Here is an 18,011-nt window from a genome sequence, read left to right as displayed (position 1 = left end):
CTCGTGTTAGGTGCGCGCGAGAGTGAGTGCGACAGACGGAGACAGACGGAAAGGGTGAAAGAAAGAGTAAGGACCGCGCCGCCGTGAGGGGAGAGTGAGAGAGAGCGTTTCTCGCGTATACGCGCGCCACTCGTACGATTTATGCGAGATCTCACGCCAGATCAACCTGGATGTATTAACGCAGGGGCTAAAATACAGCATATCAGGACTAATGAACCTCGCAACAAATCAGGCGTCCGACACGACGTCCGACACGCAGAGTAATGGTCCCTACTTTGTTAACTTCAATCAGGACTGCACGTAAGTGTCTGTCTGTCTGTCGTTTATCCAAAAGCATCCCACCCCGCGTGGCACATATTCTCTCATCCGTCTCTTCTCTCTCTCTTCCTTTATTTCCCTTAACCTACCCCTCGTCCGCGCCGTTTCCGTTTCGATCGTTTCCACGTTGACGCGTGTCGTTTTTTTTTTCTTTTTCCTTTCTTCCTCGCGATAATCTCGCGCTTTTAACGCGCATGACTCGCGCCTCGCAATTAAGTTCGCGTCGCGCTCCATGTTTTCCTCGCGCCAATGTTTTCATTGTCTGCGTCATATATCGCTTCCCCTTTCACTGATTAATTGCGCGTTAACGAGAGACGTTCTCCTTATTACGTTACGTTACGTTACACTCCATTGTGCGGTAATATGCGCGTTACAACAAAATACTCGTCTTGGCCTTTCTCTTATTCACGTTCCTTTATCCAAGGACCTCACCTCGCTCCTGATCCTCGGATACGATTGCGATATCGTTTCGCGGCGGCTCTGTTATTTTTATTTCACACACGATACTCGCGCGCGTGAGCGATGATTGCAGCAACAAGATAGAATAATAGAAAAACAAAGAACATGTACGGATCGCGCGAATTTATGGTTTAGATTACGTTTGTATCGTAATTTTTTAAATAAAAAAGAAAAGAAAGATTGTATATATCTATACAGAAAATTATATATTTCTTATAAAATACTTATATTTTTTAAATAATTATTATTTTTCAGATCTTTGGCAGTAGGTTCAAAGTCAGGATATAAACTTTATTCTATCAGTTCTACTGGCCATCTTGAAAAAATATACGAAAATGGTAATAATTTGTTTTTTAACTGTATTTTAACAATACAGTGTCATGAAAATGCTACGAATACTGCTTTAATGTTTGTTGAAAAGGAATTTCTTATGTTATTAATTGGTGTCTTTTCATTTCTTTTTTGAGATGATACAGAATTTGAGGATATATGTATTGTTGAGCGATTATTTAGCAGCAGTTTGGTGGCGATTGTTAGTCTTAAATCTCCTCGTACGCTCACGGTGTGCCACTTTAGGAAAGGAACAGAAATATGCAACTACAGTTACTCAAATACAATTTTGGCTGTGAAACTCAACAGAGCGGTAAGTTATCGCAATATATGTTTGCATTAGCAAACTAATATTACACATAATTGCCTTTACATACGACAACACAAAAAGTTGTAACTCAAAACTAAATTTATATTTGACATATATTTATACGAATCTTTTTGTTCTCTGAATCCTGTCTTTATAGTCCAGCTGTATAATACTTTTCATATTAAAAAAGAACACTTTGTATATTTTAAAATGCAATCCAATATAATATTTTGTTGTTAAACAAGTAAACTTGTACAGTAAACAAGTACTTTGATACTATAAAGTAATGTGTTTAATGTGTTCTTATAATTATACAAAAAATTATATTGGTTTCAGAGATTGGTGGTATGTCTGGAAGAATCGTTATACATTCATAATATACGAGATATGAAAGTGCTGCACACAATTCGTGATACTCCACCTAATCTTACAGGCCTTTGTACCCTTTCGCCAAATAGTGACAATTGTTATTTAGCTTATCCAGGCTCGAATACGATTGGAGAAGTGCAAATATTTGATGCAATTCATCTTGTATGTATTACTGAATTAAATCTGAATTAATGAAAAAACTTTGATGTATTAGAATTAGGTATTTACACAATTTTTTCACGTGTGTGTAGCAAGCCAAAACAATGATACCCGCACATGATAGTCCATTGGCAGCAATCGCTTTCAGTTCGATTGGCACCAAAGTGGCAACAGCCTCTGAAAAGGGCACTGTGATTAGAGTTTTTGACGTAAGATAAATTTTAGATATAATAATATATGACTACATTATTTCTTTATTAATAACAGATAATAATTGTTAACAATTGTTTATATTTTTACAGGTTCATGAAGGTACAAAGTTATTCGAATTTCGACGCGGAGTTAAAAGATGCGTCACAATAAACAGTCTTTCCTTTAGTATGGATTCTATGTGGCTCTGTTGTTCTAGTAATACAGAAACTGTGCATATATTCAAATTGGAGGAACCAAAGGAAACGTAGGTATCGTTAATCGCGTGTCTATCGCTTTTTGCGATATGAGAATATTGCTTCGTTATATAAAAATTAAAAATGTCACTTGCGTTATCATAGGCCAAACAAACAAACTGCAGATGAAGCACAAAGCTGGATGGGATATTTGACAAAGGCTGTGACAGCGTCAGCTACGTATTTGCCGTCGCAAGTGACTGATGTTTTTACTCAAGGACGTGCTTTTGCTAGCGTCCATCTACCGTTTCAAGGATTGAAAAATGTCTGTGCCATCACTGTGTAAGTATTTGAAAATTTATATTATTTTAAATTTGTATATATTGTATATTAAATTCGTTACATACATTAGCATACTAATAATAAAACGCATTATCATATATTTATTCCATTTATATTTTAGAACACACAAAGTACCAAAACTGTTAGTAGCTAGCGCCGATGGTTACTTGTATGTCTATTCCGTGGATTTAACGGAAAGTGGATGTTGCGCCCTTATAAAACAACATAGGTTCGTAATATTCATCATATTTTCATTTAAATCGACTTTTATAAGTCATTGTAATCTATCAATAACACATTAATTACACTTTTGAAAATTTGCAAACTGTATAAAAATTTAAAAATAACTTTTAATATTCGAAATTATTTTCAAGAGAACGCTTTTTCGACCTGATATAAAAATTAATATAACACATTACTTTATTTTATGTTACACATGATGATTATTTTGTACCTTGTAAAGTTTTACTAATAATTTAGATATCAATTTCATATTTTCGTTGATTAAAACGTGTATTCATATTGCAATAATTGTGTTTTTAGTATTCAAATAAGGTGTATTAATATATTGATATGTGTGCGAATTAAAATAAAGATATCTTATTCATATTTTTCACAGATTAGATGATAAGGATCGAAATGAATCGGATTGTGGCGGTTCCGGTTCCGGAGCAGCAGCTACCGCAAATAGTACAAATACAGGTATGAAGAGACACTATTGGACTGTTAGTTTTAGAGTAGATTAATGAAGCGAGTTGACGATAAAGATACATTACCGACAGTTATTTTGACAAAAAAATTACATAATGCAAAACTTTTCTTTCTCGTATATCCAGTATAAAACGCTTGAATGTGTATACAATTTCTTTTGTCTATCTTATTTAAAGTTGCAATTTTGTGATAAGTTTTGCAGTTATTCAAGCACTAACAGAGTATATTAAGTATCTTCTTTTTCTGTTCAAGGCATGTCACACATACATATAACACGCACACATACAATTGGTACTGGCAGATACATGAATATTTGATGCAATAAAAAATATGCCAAAATTTATACACAATACATTTAATTGAATATTAATAAAAAAAAAAATAAATATTGTTTCTTTCATTTAGATAGCAATTAAAAATAATCTGTTGGTAGCAAAAATTCAATAAAAATGTGTACATCTCTTTCTTTTTTGTAAATAATATTTAAAATTAATTAAAGGAGTATAAGACGCAAATAAGTAACATATAAAATATTACTATTAATGTAAATAGTTTTAGAAAAGCTATTCCCATTAATATTGCTACATATGTTTTATCGCATATAAAATATTATATAGACAAATTGCTATTTAATGTATTTATATCTAGATAGATCCCGCTGTAGCGTCATCTTTATCAAAATGATTCAGTAGTAGTAAAACGCTTATATCATTGGCTATGTACCATGCGTGTATATGTGTGTGCGGACACCTTTACTTTTTTTTTTATAATTTGCTTCATATCTTCTTTTTCTCGCTTCTAGCCCCTTTATAAATTAAATAAGAGCCTAGACTTCTTCAGGGGCTCAGGGGTGGGAGGGGGGGCGGGTACCCCGATAGTCGACCTTACTTGATGTAATTTTTTTCTTTTTAATATCCACCGAAGCCTGCATAAATAGCTACGCGGGTGTGTTGCGTGGCCGTTCGCCAGACTCCATGTCAGGTACTGGTATGTCCTCTATTCTGTCCCTCGATTTTTTTTCGCTCTCATTCTCCGTACACGAGATACTTAATTCTCCTCTAGAGCTTTTCTTTTTTTCTATATATGCCTCACTACCAGCGTTCGCGCATTTATTGTATACATACACGCAGCTAAAGGAAGAATGAGAGCAATGCTAAGTAATAATGTGCCTTTTCACGCGGTCTATATCTCTTTGTTAATATAAAAAATTTATATTATTTCCGCATTATAACGATAGTACAAATCTATTACGCTTATTAACTCTACAGACTGATACAATTCTTAAGAAAAATATGTATATATTTATAAATAATCATATGTGTGCACAGGATATGCATGTAGGCACATTCTAGTCTATATTCTTGGGGGTAAACCACTATGCACGTATGCAAATTGTTTTACTGAGAGATCAGCAGATATCTAACACAATATTATTGCATCTGTATACTATTAGGAAAGATCTTGAGAGAATTCCTATAAGTAGTTTATTTCTAGAAGAGACTACCTTATAGATATCCTATTATTATAATAATATTAACAATTATAACAATTATTACTAATGATCATTAAAACTGTATAGTTGATATGATATTAGTGTCCTTCATTATATGGCAGCAGGTAAAAGTGATGTATACATATATATTTCTAAGAACAAACTTACACCAATCAAAGAGTACATGTATGACGTACTTCTGTTAATGGTATTGTTTATATATTAAGTTCAGTTCTTAATTACGGGATATAGAATCATAAGAAGAAGGTAGAGAATATCTCTTTTCTCTTCTTTTTTTATATATCAATATCATAAAATCTAATACAGATTTTGAAAAATCTAATAATAAAATACATTTTTTTTTAAATTGAATATAAACAGCTTGAAAAGAGAGAATCATAGAAAATAACAATATAATTTTACTATTTAAATCTTTTCTTGATCTTGTAAATATTGCTTTGTATTTTCTATACTTTTATATTCTTATATTTATTGTTGAATATATAAGAAATCATTCACATCGTCGCGAGTAAAAAACTTTTGTAAAAACCTTTTGTAAAAAATAAAGTAGTATGTCGTATATGTACATACTACTGAATGTCTAGAACAATTGTTACATGACTATGATAATCATATGTAATAATTTATTAAAAATTTTACTTTATACTTTACATATCACATAGAACCATAATGTATATAATAAAAATTAAATGTGATTTTTATATATATTTTTTTTAATTTTTTCTTTTTTTTAATTTAAAAGATCATCATTATTTCATTTCATTAAAGAATTCATTAGTGAATGTATTTCACGGCAATGTGACGTAGACAATGGTCAATGAAATATTTATTATTTGCACTCAGATAGAAATATATCCTTGGAATATTCTAGTAGAGCGCTTGTATTTTAAATCTATAATTTTGAAGACTAAATATATACTATGAAGAAGATAAATCAGTCGGGAAATAATATCTGAATGCATAAAATATATCATGTACCATTGAACGCTAATCGTCTGTATACATCTTTATCGTTATATCCGCTCCGAGATAATATGATGAAGAAATTTTATAATTTGAAAATAAATGGATTTGTAGAATCTGAGAAGTATCAAGAGATGATAGCAGCGACAGAGAGCCCACCTAAAGGCGGCGGCCCGTTTCGTTTGGATGATGATACTGAATTTCCACCTGTCACGCAAAGGACAGACTGAGCGTAATACACACATACATACGCAATTAAGGCATATCAAAAGCTCAAGACAAGCGAAGATATGAAAACCGTGTAAGAGAAAACGATCGTGACGAGCAAAAAGACAAAAGGAGGGCACAGAATGCAGAGGACGTCCGGTATTTACACAGACGGCCGTATATCCAGTACTTCAAGTTCAGTAGAACTGTAAATCTGTAGGCGATATTACCGAGAATGTTACATATCTAGTACGCATTAAAGATTTTAATGAGATGCATATTAGTCGCCAAGAGCGCTAAGACGCGAATACGAAAGAAAAAAAAAATAAGTTTCTCATTTAATAGGAAAATCGATGCGTATTTCAGGAAAAAAAGGGAAATGCCTTTGAGGTAACATTCTCGGTCATATTACTGAACTATCGGATAAGCAAAATTTCTTTCATCGTTCGTTAAACAAGTATTGTATTTGCCTGAACGAATGCAATATGCGAAGAATATGGTAATCCAATGATAACGATTTTAAAGCATCTGTCATAAGAATTACGGATCGAAAAATCTTTTATACAGAAATGTACACAAAAGAAGAGTTACACTTGTATGCCAGCAAGGCTATTTTTACAATTCTATATGGAGAAATATTTATATAGAAAATATGCGTTTTTACGTAGCCTAAGAACAGTATACTCCAATTTCAGAATTCTACTCCGACGCACAATTCAGCTATAAATAATTGTGAAATGATGAATCAGCGTAAATTGTTTTGCATTCATTTTAACAAATGCCATATTAACTGAATTAAACGGAAAACGATGCGACCTATTCATATTTTAACATATGAAAATATTAAATATTATCTATCGAAATAATTGCCATGACATAAGCGAATATGTCCTATTTAAAGACTTGACTTTTTTTATAAATTTATAACGTTAACATGTTGACAAGTTAAATTTATTCCAATTCTGACATATTTATTTATGAAGAAATATCAGAAATAAGTTTTGACCCTGTTATGTTCATCATGTTTATATAAATTGTATGACCCATGGTACACAAAAAATTGTAAGCAGTAAACAAATCAAATATGTCGTCTATGTTTTTTGTGTACCATGGACATATCTAAAAATCAGTAGAAATTGATTTTCTACTTTTTATTCTATCACACGAAAATCACAAAATGGTTGAATAAATTTTCGCTAACTTTAGAATATGTTCAAGCAACAAATTCTCACATTTATTTTACACGTTTCATTGGATTACTATATTTTTTAATAACAGAATCATTGTCTTCTGTGTTCAACAAAGAAAGCTCACCTTCTTTTTAGATAAAAATGTAAAGATTATAAATATGGAAAATTGAACGATGAGCTTTAGTTAATTCTTGTATAAATTGTAAAAGATCTTTTGACATATGTTAGCTTCTTATAAAAAAAAATGATCAGTTATAATTTTACTGAAAATAATTTTCTTTGTTGGCATTTAAAGTTCAAAAATACTTCAATTTTTACATGTTAATTGTGAGATAATGATAAACAGATAAGGTATTTAAAAGTGTGGAAAAAAAGGTTCATTCCAGTTTCTTTAAAATCCGAAATAATTTTAGACAAGTTATCATATCAACAAGATAATTTCTGATAATAATGATATTGAATAACTATGATATTGAATTTTAAAATTCAATAAAAATTTTATATCTTATTACACTGTTCAATAGAAAAAAACACTGAAACAAAATAATTAGACATTTCTTATAGTTTTTTGAACGCTGAACACGAATCCGGTTTCCAAATTGCTCCATCACACGTCACAATTTTGAAAAATTTTCAATTAAAGTTGCAAAAAAAGGCTATTTTTACGAATTTTGTCACATAGCTACAATATGTGACGTGCTGGAGAAGTTTTATTACAATTAAAATAAAGTATGTTGTTAGGACTTTCAAAATAAATTTTTTGTGTCGATTATGATTAATAAGATATCCATGATCCATGGTTAAATGTAGGGAAGTTAACTGTGATTTAAGTCATTGACGATTTACCAAATAGCTTTCAATTATTATTTAAACTTAAGAGTTTAAATGACTTATAATCACAGTTAACTTTTGCAATACACCTACACCCCATATTTAACCATGAGTATCTTATTAACCATAACCGACACCATAAATTCCTTTTGAGGGTTGAAAATCCTAACAACATACTTTATTTTGATTGCAATAAAACTTCTCCAGCACACCACATATTGTAGCTATAATATGACAAAGTTCGTGAAAATAGCCCTTTTTTGCAACTTTACTTACAAATTTCTCAAAATTGTGACGTGATGGAGCAATTTGGAAACCGGATTCGTGTTCAGTGTTTAAAAAACTATAAGAAACGACTAGTCTCGTTCCAGGGTTCAAAAAAGTCATTTTTTGTTGAATAGTGTTATCAAACATTACCATGCTGTATCTTATGCTTTATATTAGACAGATGTTATGTATATGTAATTGTATCAAATGTGCAATAAGTCTTGAGCGCTTTTTCGGATTATTGAAAATTATCATGACATGTTTGTAATTTGTATAAATAGCTAACTAACGATAGGGACAGAGAGAATCTTCGATACACTTACGTTTTACGTTAGTACCGACTCGAGCTTGATTGTGAAAGTTTCTCCTCTGATGCCAATTTACCAGAATGTAAGACGACACTGGCGCTGGCGAAGATATTTTATCGTTATATAATTAAGTAAAGTACAGTTGCGTTTTTTCTTTCATAATTTTTCGTAGCGTCGTATTGCATGTAATTTATAATGTATCTTATATCTCCGATTACAATAGAAAGTTTCTTTCATGTGTGAATTGAAGTATACGGCGCGATCGTAAGTATGTCAGTATCATAGATCAATGATGTGTCATGTCGTTACGGCGGTTTTATACTAACGAGTTTTATTTGGTAAATAATCTTACTTTTATAAAGATATAAATAAACGCATTGGTTAATAACCAATTGTACATATGAACGTGCTAAGGCTTAAGCTTTGAACGTCATTGCGTATGAAGTTTCTTATCAATACACGTAATTGTGCTGGTCTGCAAATGGAAAAAAAAATACTGTGTCTCTCTCCTTGTCTACGATTGGTTCAACATCCTATTTTTATTTGTATTTAATAAAATTGCTGACGATTTTCTATAAACCGATTATGATTTTCTCATTGGAATTTGCGTTATCACAACTCTTTATTAATGTGGAAACTTGTACTGATATCATTTTATTGAGAATCATATGTTGTAAGAGAGAGATGAAATAATCATTACAAGTTTCTAAATAAAGAAATCAATTTTTATGTTTTTTACTCCAAAGATATTCTTGACATTTGAATTGAACATTCCTATGTGCAAAACCCGATATTCGAATGAAGATAAGTAGAGCAGGAATTTAAAAATATATTTAAATAAATATATATTGTAAATACATAAACTTGAAGCTTTTTTTTAGATAGTATAAAAAACAAGAAAAAACTTAGCTAATGATAAGCCGAGCGTAGAAAACAACGTGAATAATAGTTTTAATAAGAAATGTTTTAATTTTAACAAGATAAACGCTTTCGTTTCAGACCATCCTCAGTAATTATTAACAAAAGAAATTATATCATACGCAGAAACACAAAAATGAATACTGAATACTTACGTCACATTATAAAAATCGTGTGCTTCATGCAAGAAACTATGTACATATACAACAATTAACAAAATTAATAAGATTAATAAATTAATTTAAGAAGGAGGCAAACAGAACCGTCAAAAAAAGAGTAAAAAGCACAACCGTCAAAAATGTCCTAATGATCGTTGCCAAAATGATACAGTTAATATAAACATACTACATAAACACATAGGTGGAAAAAAAGATGATGTAAATGACATGATTTCAAATCTTCAAAAAGTTCTCAGTAATTGACACATATGATTTAAGTATTTCGCTCTAAACGTTGAGTTTTTTTTTCCAGTTAATATATATATCATTTGCGACAACAGTCTCTTCTCCAAGAAGAGAACTTGTCGAAGATTTGAAATCATCTTATTATACATCATCTTTCCTTCTTTACCTATGTTTATGTAGTTTAACTGTATCATTTTAACAACGATCAGGACATTTTTGACGGTTGTGCTTTCCATATATTTGCCTCTTTAAATTTTGATAAGTCTTCGTTTCCATTGTTTTGTCATTGCATTGCATTTTCTTCATGAGCATATTATTTCTTTAGCACACGATGGAATTTTTACAATGTCTACGGTTGCCCCTATGAAGTTTAAAGATTAAGAGATTTATCTATTTTTTTCTGCCGGAATCGTTAGGATTGCATGGAGGTCGGAGCACACGATTTTTTAAATAATATCACATATACATTCAGTATTTATTTTTGTAACGTTTCTGTGTATAATACGATTTATATTTTGTTACATATAATTAAATAAATGTGTTATATAATGTTATATATAATTAATTAATATATACCGAAAAGGAATCAAAACGTTTATCTTGTTAAGATATTTTACAAAGAATTATTCACGTTGTTTTCTGCATTTAATTCTCATTAACCCACGGTTTCTTCTTGTTATTTATATTAATATTATTTATTAGAGCTTCTCTTTTTATTTTTGTTTTTTAGATAGATTAGAATACCCATAACATTTTCTTGCAATTGTTTTAATATGTAAAAAAAATTACTTTTTTATGCACTGAATCTGAAGCATTATTCTCTTGAAAATAAGATCATAAAATGCCGCATCATGTATCAATCTGGAGAGAACAATTCTCTCCAATGACAAATGTATTAATTTATATATATGTATTAATTTGTAATGTAAGTTACATTTTTTAAAATATTCTATTGAAACTTATGTTAAACAATATGTTAATCGTGTACGATCAATTACGTAACACTATTAATAAATTCGCCGGTCTCGTAAAAAAATTGAACATTTTTTTTTTTTATCCGAGTCGCGTATTTATAATAATCTCTTATTCGACTTAACTCTTACCAGATATCTCAACGTTTATAAAACTGCGGTTATAATATCGTGTGATCCGAATAATGAGATTCAGAAAGGCTTTTTGGTCATATATGGATTAATTTACTATTAAGGAATATTTGTAAAATCGTCAACATACATTATCATTAATTATGACAATTTTATCTCGATGGCATAAATTTTTATATTACTGCAATTTATGAATATGAATAACAAAATGTATTCTGAGTGAGTACAGTGATAATGCAGCAAAAGGGTCTATTCCTATTTAGCTCGTAATAAAGCGAATAATATAGTAAAATATGTGATTGCTAATGTAAAATTCTATAGCAAAATTGCAATAGATGATACATATGTTCCTATATATGTACGACAAAGTGTTATTTCGTTATTTTATCTTCTTGTCTCATATAATTACCAATCAACGACAGGATTATTATATTTCCGCTTCATCGATGTTGTCACCTTGATTTAAAGAAAAAGATAATTTGGTGTATAACGCAATTCCGCTAGAAAGCAAAGTTTCATTAAATAGAAATGGCGCGAAAATAATCGTATGACAAAGTGGTTTCAATCGATATTTTATATCTGAATAATTCTCAGCTACATGGATTAGGGTTAATGGAAATTAAAATGCAAGTCAATTCTTTTTCTTCAAATACGATTCATTAATTGTTGAAAGTTGTTCGATTTCTTATTTGATTTACCATCATCACAGATAAATTAAGTTAAAGCATACATTTTAAAGCTCAAGAAGCATACATGCATACTTTAACTGAATTTATCATTTGACATAAATCGCATTTGAAGAAAAAGAATTAACTTACGCTTTGATTCCTGCGATTGAATCTCAATTTTCTTATACAAAATTTCTGTTATTTTATATTCGTTATATTTACGCTCTTTATTTTTCAATTGTACCACTTAAAAACGATCCCTGTGCAAAATGTTATACGGTAACAAACAGGCCCTTTTGTCGTATGTTCACTGTAATGACATATAAGGAACCGAAAACTTAGCTATAGAGATCGTCATCCCCATCATCTTGAAAGGCTTGATCGCCTTGGGTGTTATCTTGAGCACCGCCTGCTCCACTTTGTGGAAATCTGTAAACATTTTTTTTGTTTTTTTTTTTGTTAAATGATAAAACTTATATATACAAACACACTTCCCTACTGAGAACACATGCTTATGTATCATATCTGGAGCGATATTTAAAAAATGATATTCAAAAAGATAAGCCTTATTCCTTAATCTTATTAATTCTGTTAATTGTTATATATGTGTTACTGTAAATATGATTAATTGGCATGATTGTGCATAATTATACATAATTACCAATACAGATTGTTAGCGTGATAAATTTTATCAACATTATATCAACATCAATATATAATATCATTATCGATAAAATCTTAATAATAAATAAAATAAATAAGATTTATAAAATTCTAATTGTATTATATTTATATAATATATAATTATAATTATATATTGTATATATATGTATATATAAAATTTTATCAAAATTATTGATAATTATAAAATAATATAATAACATAATTGCCAAATTAATCAAATTTACAGTAACATATATATGGCAAATCATAATTCAAAAGAAACTCTTACCTGAAATTAGTTCCGAATCCTCGGGACTGTTGAAGCGTTTGTGCAAACATCTCATATTTGCGAATGTCATTGTCGGATACTGAACGACGCGCAAACCTCATTGCTTCCTCAAAGTGAGCTCGCGTTATTTCTGGTACAGGATCATCCTCATCCATCTAGAATAAACGAGTAGTAGTATTTTAGAATTTAAAAATTATGTATTTTGTCTGAATTCAATTATTTTAATTTTTATATATAACTGCGTATATATTTTTTAATACTAAAATTGTAAAGCAATTATTATTATATATCACAAAGGGAAACTTTTTCCTACAATAGGGAAATATTGTATAATTGTATTTATAATTTGTTGAAAAATAATTGGTAAAAATAAAAGATGAATAAAAAAAATCTGTCTGCTAATAATATGAAGCAATACATTGAGTGCTGATTCATACATAGAGATATGAATCATACATATGACACAGCAGAAATGAGTCTTTGAAATAACGAGTTAAAAATATTTTAAAATGAACAATCTTTTAAGACACTTACATCCATAGATGCAGATGGATTGCTAGCTCGTTCCTTTTCCCTACGAATTTCAGTTTCGATGCACTGTCTAATGGCAAGCTTACATGCGCGCTGGCAGATTTCTGTAAGGTCAGCACCAGAGAATCCATGTGTGACTTTGGCTATATAGCTTAGATCTACGTCCTAAAAAATAGAAAATATTCCTTTTAAAATAACAATTAAGAATTATAACGTAAAATTATCAATACATAACAAATATATACATGTACATAGATAAAAATATAATATCAAGATATATCGCAAACTCGTGGAATTTATATTTTTTTATATAAACCTATGTATATTTCATTAGAATATTTATTTATATTTATTTAAATATTTAATTATTACCTTAGCTACAGGCGATTTGCGGAGGTTAGCACGGAATATCGCTTCTCGGGACTTCTCGTCTGGTAGTGGTATGTAAATCAATTGATCTAATCTACCAGGTCGTAAAATTGCTGGATCGATGATATCAGGACGATTTGTCGCTCCTATAATAAATACATTCTTCTTCGCGCCCATACCGTCCATTTCCGTTAGTATTTGATTTATCACACGATCAGCCGCACCGCCAGCATCCCCGACAGTGCCTCCACGAGACTTTGCGATAGAATCAAGTTCGTCGAAAAACAGTACACAAGGAGCAGCTGATCTTGCCTGAAATAATCCGTCGTTAAATAATTATCTTAAGTTAGTTATTGAAGAATGTGCGTGAAAACCTTATGAAATGCTGACCTTGTCGAAAACATCTCTGACGTTAGCTTCCGATTCTCCGAACCACATAGTCAATAATTCAGGACCCTTGACAGAAATGAAATTCGCTTGACACTCGTTGGCGATTGCTTTGGCCAATAGCGTTTTACCACAACCAGGTGGACCATAAAACAGTACGCCTCTTGACGGTTGCATACCAAATTTCAAAAATTTATCAGGATGCTCCACTGGATACTGCACGATAAAAATACGCATTAAACATGTACATACGTTTTAAAACTCGTATGTCTCGAATTTCTTACCTGCACCAATTCTTGTAACTCCATTTTAACGTTTTGTAAACCTCCGATATCATCCCAAGTGACTGTCGGTACCTCCACAATCGTTTCGCGTAAAGCACTAGGACTGCTCTTCGTCATTGCGTACTTTAATGGAAACATACTTTCACTTAGAAAGCTACACACATTGCGCGAATCAATTTAATAGAAAACCGAAGTAATAACTCACCTTAAAGTTTTCCATAGTGACTGCCAGAGAAGACAGAACCTCTGCATCTATATGATCATCCTCTAAATCAATAAGATCCATCTTTTCGCGAATCTGTTGGAGAGCAGCTTCCGAACATAAAGATGCTAAATCGGCGCCAACATGTCCATGAGTTTCTGCAGCAATCTAAATATATATGTATATATATCGTTAGATCATGTCACAATATAATTATTTTAATCTTTTAAATGTAATGTGTGGAAATAAATGATATGTATACCTCTTCCAAATCAACATCGTCGGCGAGTTTCATATTTTTCGTGTGGATTCTCAAAATTTCCAACCGACCAGTAGCATCTGGTATACCGATGTCAATTTCTCTGTCGAAACGTCCAAATCGGCGCAATGCACCGTCGATGCTGTTCGGTCGATTAGTAGCTGCCATTACAATCACATGGGAACTTTGCTTCATGCCATCCATTAGCGTCAATAGTTGCGACACTATACGTCTCTCAACTTCACCATGTGTCTGTAAATAAAGAAAAAATATAATTTCCATCTCAACGTGCGATTTAAGAAAAAATATTGAGTTTGACTTGACATACCTTTTCACGTTTCGGCGCAATAGCATCCAATTCATCAATGAATATAATTGCTGGAGAATTTTTCTCAGCTTCCTCAAACGCCTTCCGTAAATTACTTTCAGATTCACCAGCCAGCTTACTCATAATTTCAGGACCTATAAAAGAAAAGGGGAAACTTTTAACTCTGAATCCTCTTCATTGTGTGGTATGATAGAATTAGAAAATTAAAAACTAAACTGAGAATCAAAAATCTTGATAAGTCTTTTTATTTAATTTATTATTTAATATATCATCCTGGCAGTAATCAAATTTATATACCATTAATAAGAAAGAAAAATGCTCCAGTTTCATTCGCCACAGCACGAGCAATAAGAGTCTTTCCTGTTCCCGGTGGTCCGTACAACAATATACCACGTGGCGGTTTAACACCAATAGCTTTGAATAAAGATGGATGTCGTAGAGGTAATTCTACCATTTCCTTAATTTGTGCCAATTGTTTACGAACGCCACCAATATCATCATAACCAACAGCATTCAATGCTTCCTCCTCTTCCTACAAAGAAATGTTCTTTATCTTTCACATCCATATTGAAAATATTATAAGATATTGCATATCTCTCTGACCTCTCGTTTAATCGGATCTCCTTCACAATGTATCACTGTGTCAGGTGCCACAATGCAAAACGGCCCTGGATCAGTTTCCACCACTTTGAATTCCACGGCACGCATTCCTCCTCGTACAATGAAATTGTCATCTTTATGAATAGGACGGTATGCCTCTAGGAAGTATGGCTTTAAATATACTTCAAATAGATTTCTGTAAAAAGTGCATAACATTTTTGTATATATTTTATATATGGAAAAAAGAGTATTATATAGTTAAAGTATACAAAAAATTCATTTTATAATAAAAGTTAATTATTATTTTCTAATAATTAGATATTTTAAGCTATCTCATTTTAGAGTTTATTAATCAAATCTCATAATATATATATATATATATATATATATATATATATATATATATATATATATATATACACACACAATATATATTGTATATATGTATATATATATATATATATATAATTATAAGGTAATTAAAAATTTTGTTAAATTTACCCAGTCAGACCATCGATAGTGTCGTCCATTGGCAATACATGAATTCGCTTTCCATACTTGACCTCTGGACATGCTTGTACGGAAACAACATCGCTCAAACGTACACGCAAATTATTTCTCACAACTCGGTTCATACGAATTTTCTCATCTGGGCAGGTATCATCAGAAAGGACAATACATACTGTTTCTTTACGTCTTTTGCCCTTCAATAAAACAGTATCTCCACGAAACAATTGCAGCTCATCCATTTTCGCTTGAGAAAGTGCCACCACAGAATTGTCATCTGCAATAGCTTCATCAACCAACAGTCTATTTGGCCTGTCCTTCTTACGAAGGATGGCAGTCGACAAATCTTCACCACTACAATTTAAAAAATAAGGAAAATTTAATTATATGTCAAATATAAATTTTAATGCAATTAATGTATATTCAATATATTGTTATAGTTAATACAATATTTCTTTCTACATGTATGTATATACAAATATGTGTGTGTGTGTGTGTGTGTGTAATATTCTACATCTTATGGGTAAAAATAAATTTATATTTAAAATTTTTCATTATGCACTAGTCACAGTATACTTATAAATAAAAGATAAAATTCTTTTGTTAAAGTTGCCAATTTTGAAGAAAACTAAAGATTATTGTCAGAAAGAAACCTTCAAAACTCTGTTTATTAATCTATCAAAAAACTTGTTCCTTAATTAGTTAAATATATATATTAACAGAAAAAATTAAAAAAGTAATTAATCAAATAAAATTAAATTTACAATACATCTATGGATATTTCTATATTGCATTTTATACACATATATAAATATATAATATCGATCTTATATTAAAAGATGATGACATAACAGGCAATATATGAAATATTTAATTAACATTTTTTAATTATTTTAAATAACAAATACAAAATGATTACAGTACAAATAAGATTTGCCTACATATTCATAATTTTCACATCGGAGATTACGATCGTAAAATTAACGATCCCCGTATTGTACAATGGTGATATTAATGAAATCGTTAGCATTTCTTTCTTGTCATGTTTAGTTCATACACAGTCGTAATCGTCAAAAATGGAGAAGCGTGATTCGCGTTATTAAAAATCACAATTTAAATTATCGAGAAGTGTGCGAGCATGATGAAATCCACATTTCGTCGCATATCATAACGTGTAATTACACGTAAGCGATAGCGAACGCAGATATTCACGAAAACAAAGCGTCGCGTCGACATGATGACATCGTGAAATTGAGAGAGAAAGAGAGAGAGGCCTGGTGTATCACACTTTATCTATAAACGCTCCGCAAATTTTACAATTTTACGAAAAATCGACGTAATGAAAATCATGGTAAGTATGTCGTTTCGCCCAACATTTTTTTCACGATTTTTCTTACCTCTTCGGATCACTCATCGTTCAACTTTTAGTCAACGTAAAGATACAAGTATGGACACTTGATGTCGGCACCTTTCGATCTGTGGCTGTGACTATGGAAATATGGAAATGGCAAGTCCAGTGACCAGTAGTGTAGAGAGATCGCGAGATACAGCCCACCGGCAGAACTTTCATGCACATGCGCGAGTGACGTTTGTCCACGTAACCGAATCTGATTGCGAGCAATCCGTGGTTAGACCATAGACATATTAAATATAGATTGCGCGTTTGGTTAAAAAGCTGTTAAAACTTTAGAAAGAGACAACATGCTTTCGTGGTGCATCTTTCTCTGTCTATCAAAACCTATCAATACCTTTTCATTCCCACTACTTTTTTATTCTACGAATCAACGGAAGGCTTCGTTCCCCCACCACGCGTCGTTAGACAAAGAGGAGACTACC

At 31.2% G+C, this 18,011-nt stretch overlaps 2 protein-coding genes across 5 annotated transcripts; one reads left to right on the top strand and one right to left on the bottom strand.

Moving 5' to 3' along the window:
• The first annotated feature begins 63 nt into the window (after positions 1-63).
• Atg18a (Autophagy-related 18a) lies at positions 64-10,849 on the top strand. Of its 4 annotated transcripts, none has more exons than XM_083033518.1 (11): positions 64-300; positions 1,033-1,115; positions 1,254-1,420; positions 1,754-1,948; positions 2,038-2,154; positions 2,248-2,402; positions 2,497-2,673; positions 2,795-2,902; positions 3,293-3,375; positions 4,309-4,365; positions 5,975-10,849. In XM_083033518.1, the coding sequence occupies exons 1-11, from the start codon at positions 212-214 to the stop codon at positions 6,088-6,090; spliced, it is 1,347 nt and encodes a 448-aa protein (XP_082889644.1). In that variant the 5' UTR covers positions 64-211; the 3' UTR covers positions 6,091-10,849. The 4 variants fall into 4 exon arrangements, with proteins under 4 accessions (XP_082889644.1, XP_082889643.1, XP_082889645.1 ...); XM_083033517.1 differs by having other exon boundaries at positions 1,245-1,420; XM_083033519.1 differs by lacking the exon at positions 4,309-4,365 and having other exon boundaries at positions 1,245-1,420.
• Ter94 (transitional endoplasmic reticulum ATPase TER94) lies at positions 10,717-17,727 on the bottom strand. Its single transcript, XM_083033513.1, has 13 exons — positions 17,573-17,727; positions 16,170-16,529; positions 15,672-15,864; positions 15,366-15,600; positions 15,069-15,202; positions 14,744-14,992; positions 14,485-14,649; positions 14,280-14,402; positions 13,999-14,211; positions 13,612-13,920; positions 13,243-13,404; positions 12,709-12,863; positions 10,717-12,185 (listed from the first exon to the last, which is right to left on the bottom strand). Exons 1-13 carry the CDS (start codon positions 17,587-17,589, stop codon positions 12,095-12,097), a joined length of 2,406 nt encoding a protein of 801 aa, XP_082889639.1. The 5' UTR covers positions 17,590-17,727; the 3' UTR covers positions 10,717-12,094.
• Between the last annotated feature and the right edge of the window lie 284 nt (positions 17,728-18,011).

This window comes from Prenolepis imparis, unplaced genomic scaffold (assembly GCF_030444845.1).
Source record: "Prenolepis imparis isolate NDT839.2.m4 unplaced genomic scaffold, iyPreImpa1.0 SCAF_3, whole genome shotgun sequence".
Classification (NCBI taxonomy): domain Eukaryota; kingdom Metazoa; phylum Arthropoda; class Insecta; order Hymenoptera; family Formicidae; genus Prenolepis; species Prenolepis imparis.
Note: the sequence above shows the minus strand (reverse complement) of the source record. Positions and strands in the feature narration are given on the sequence as shown.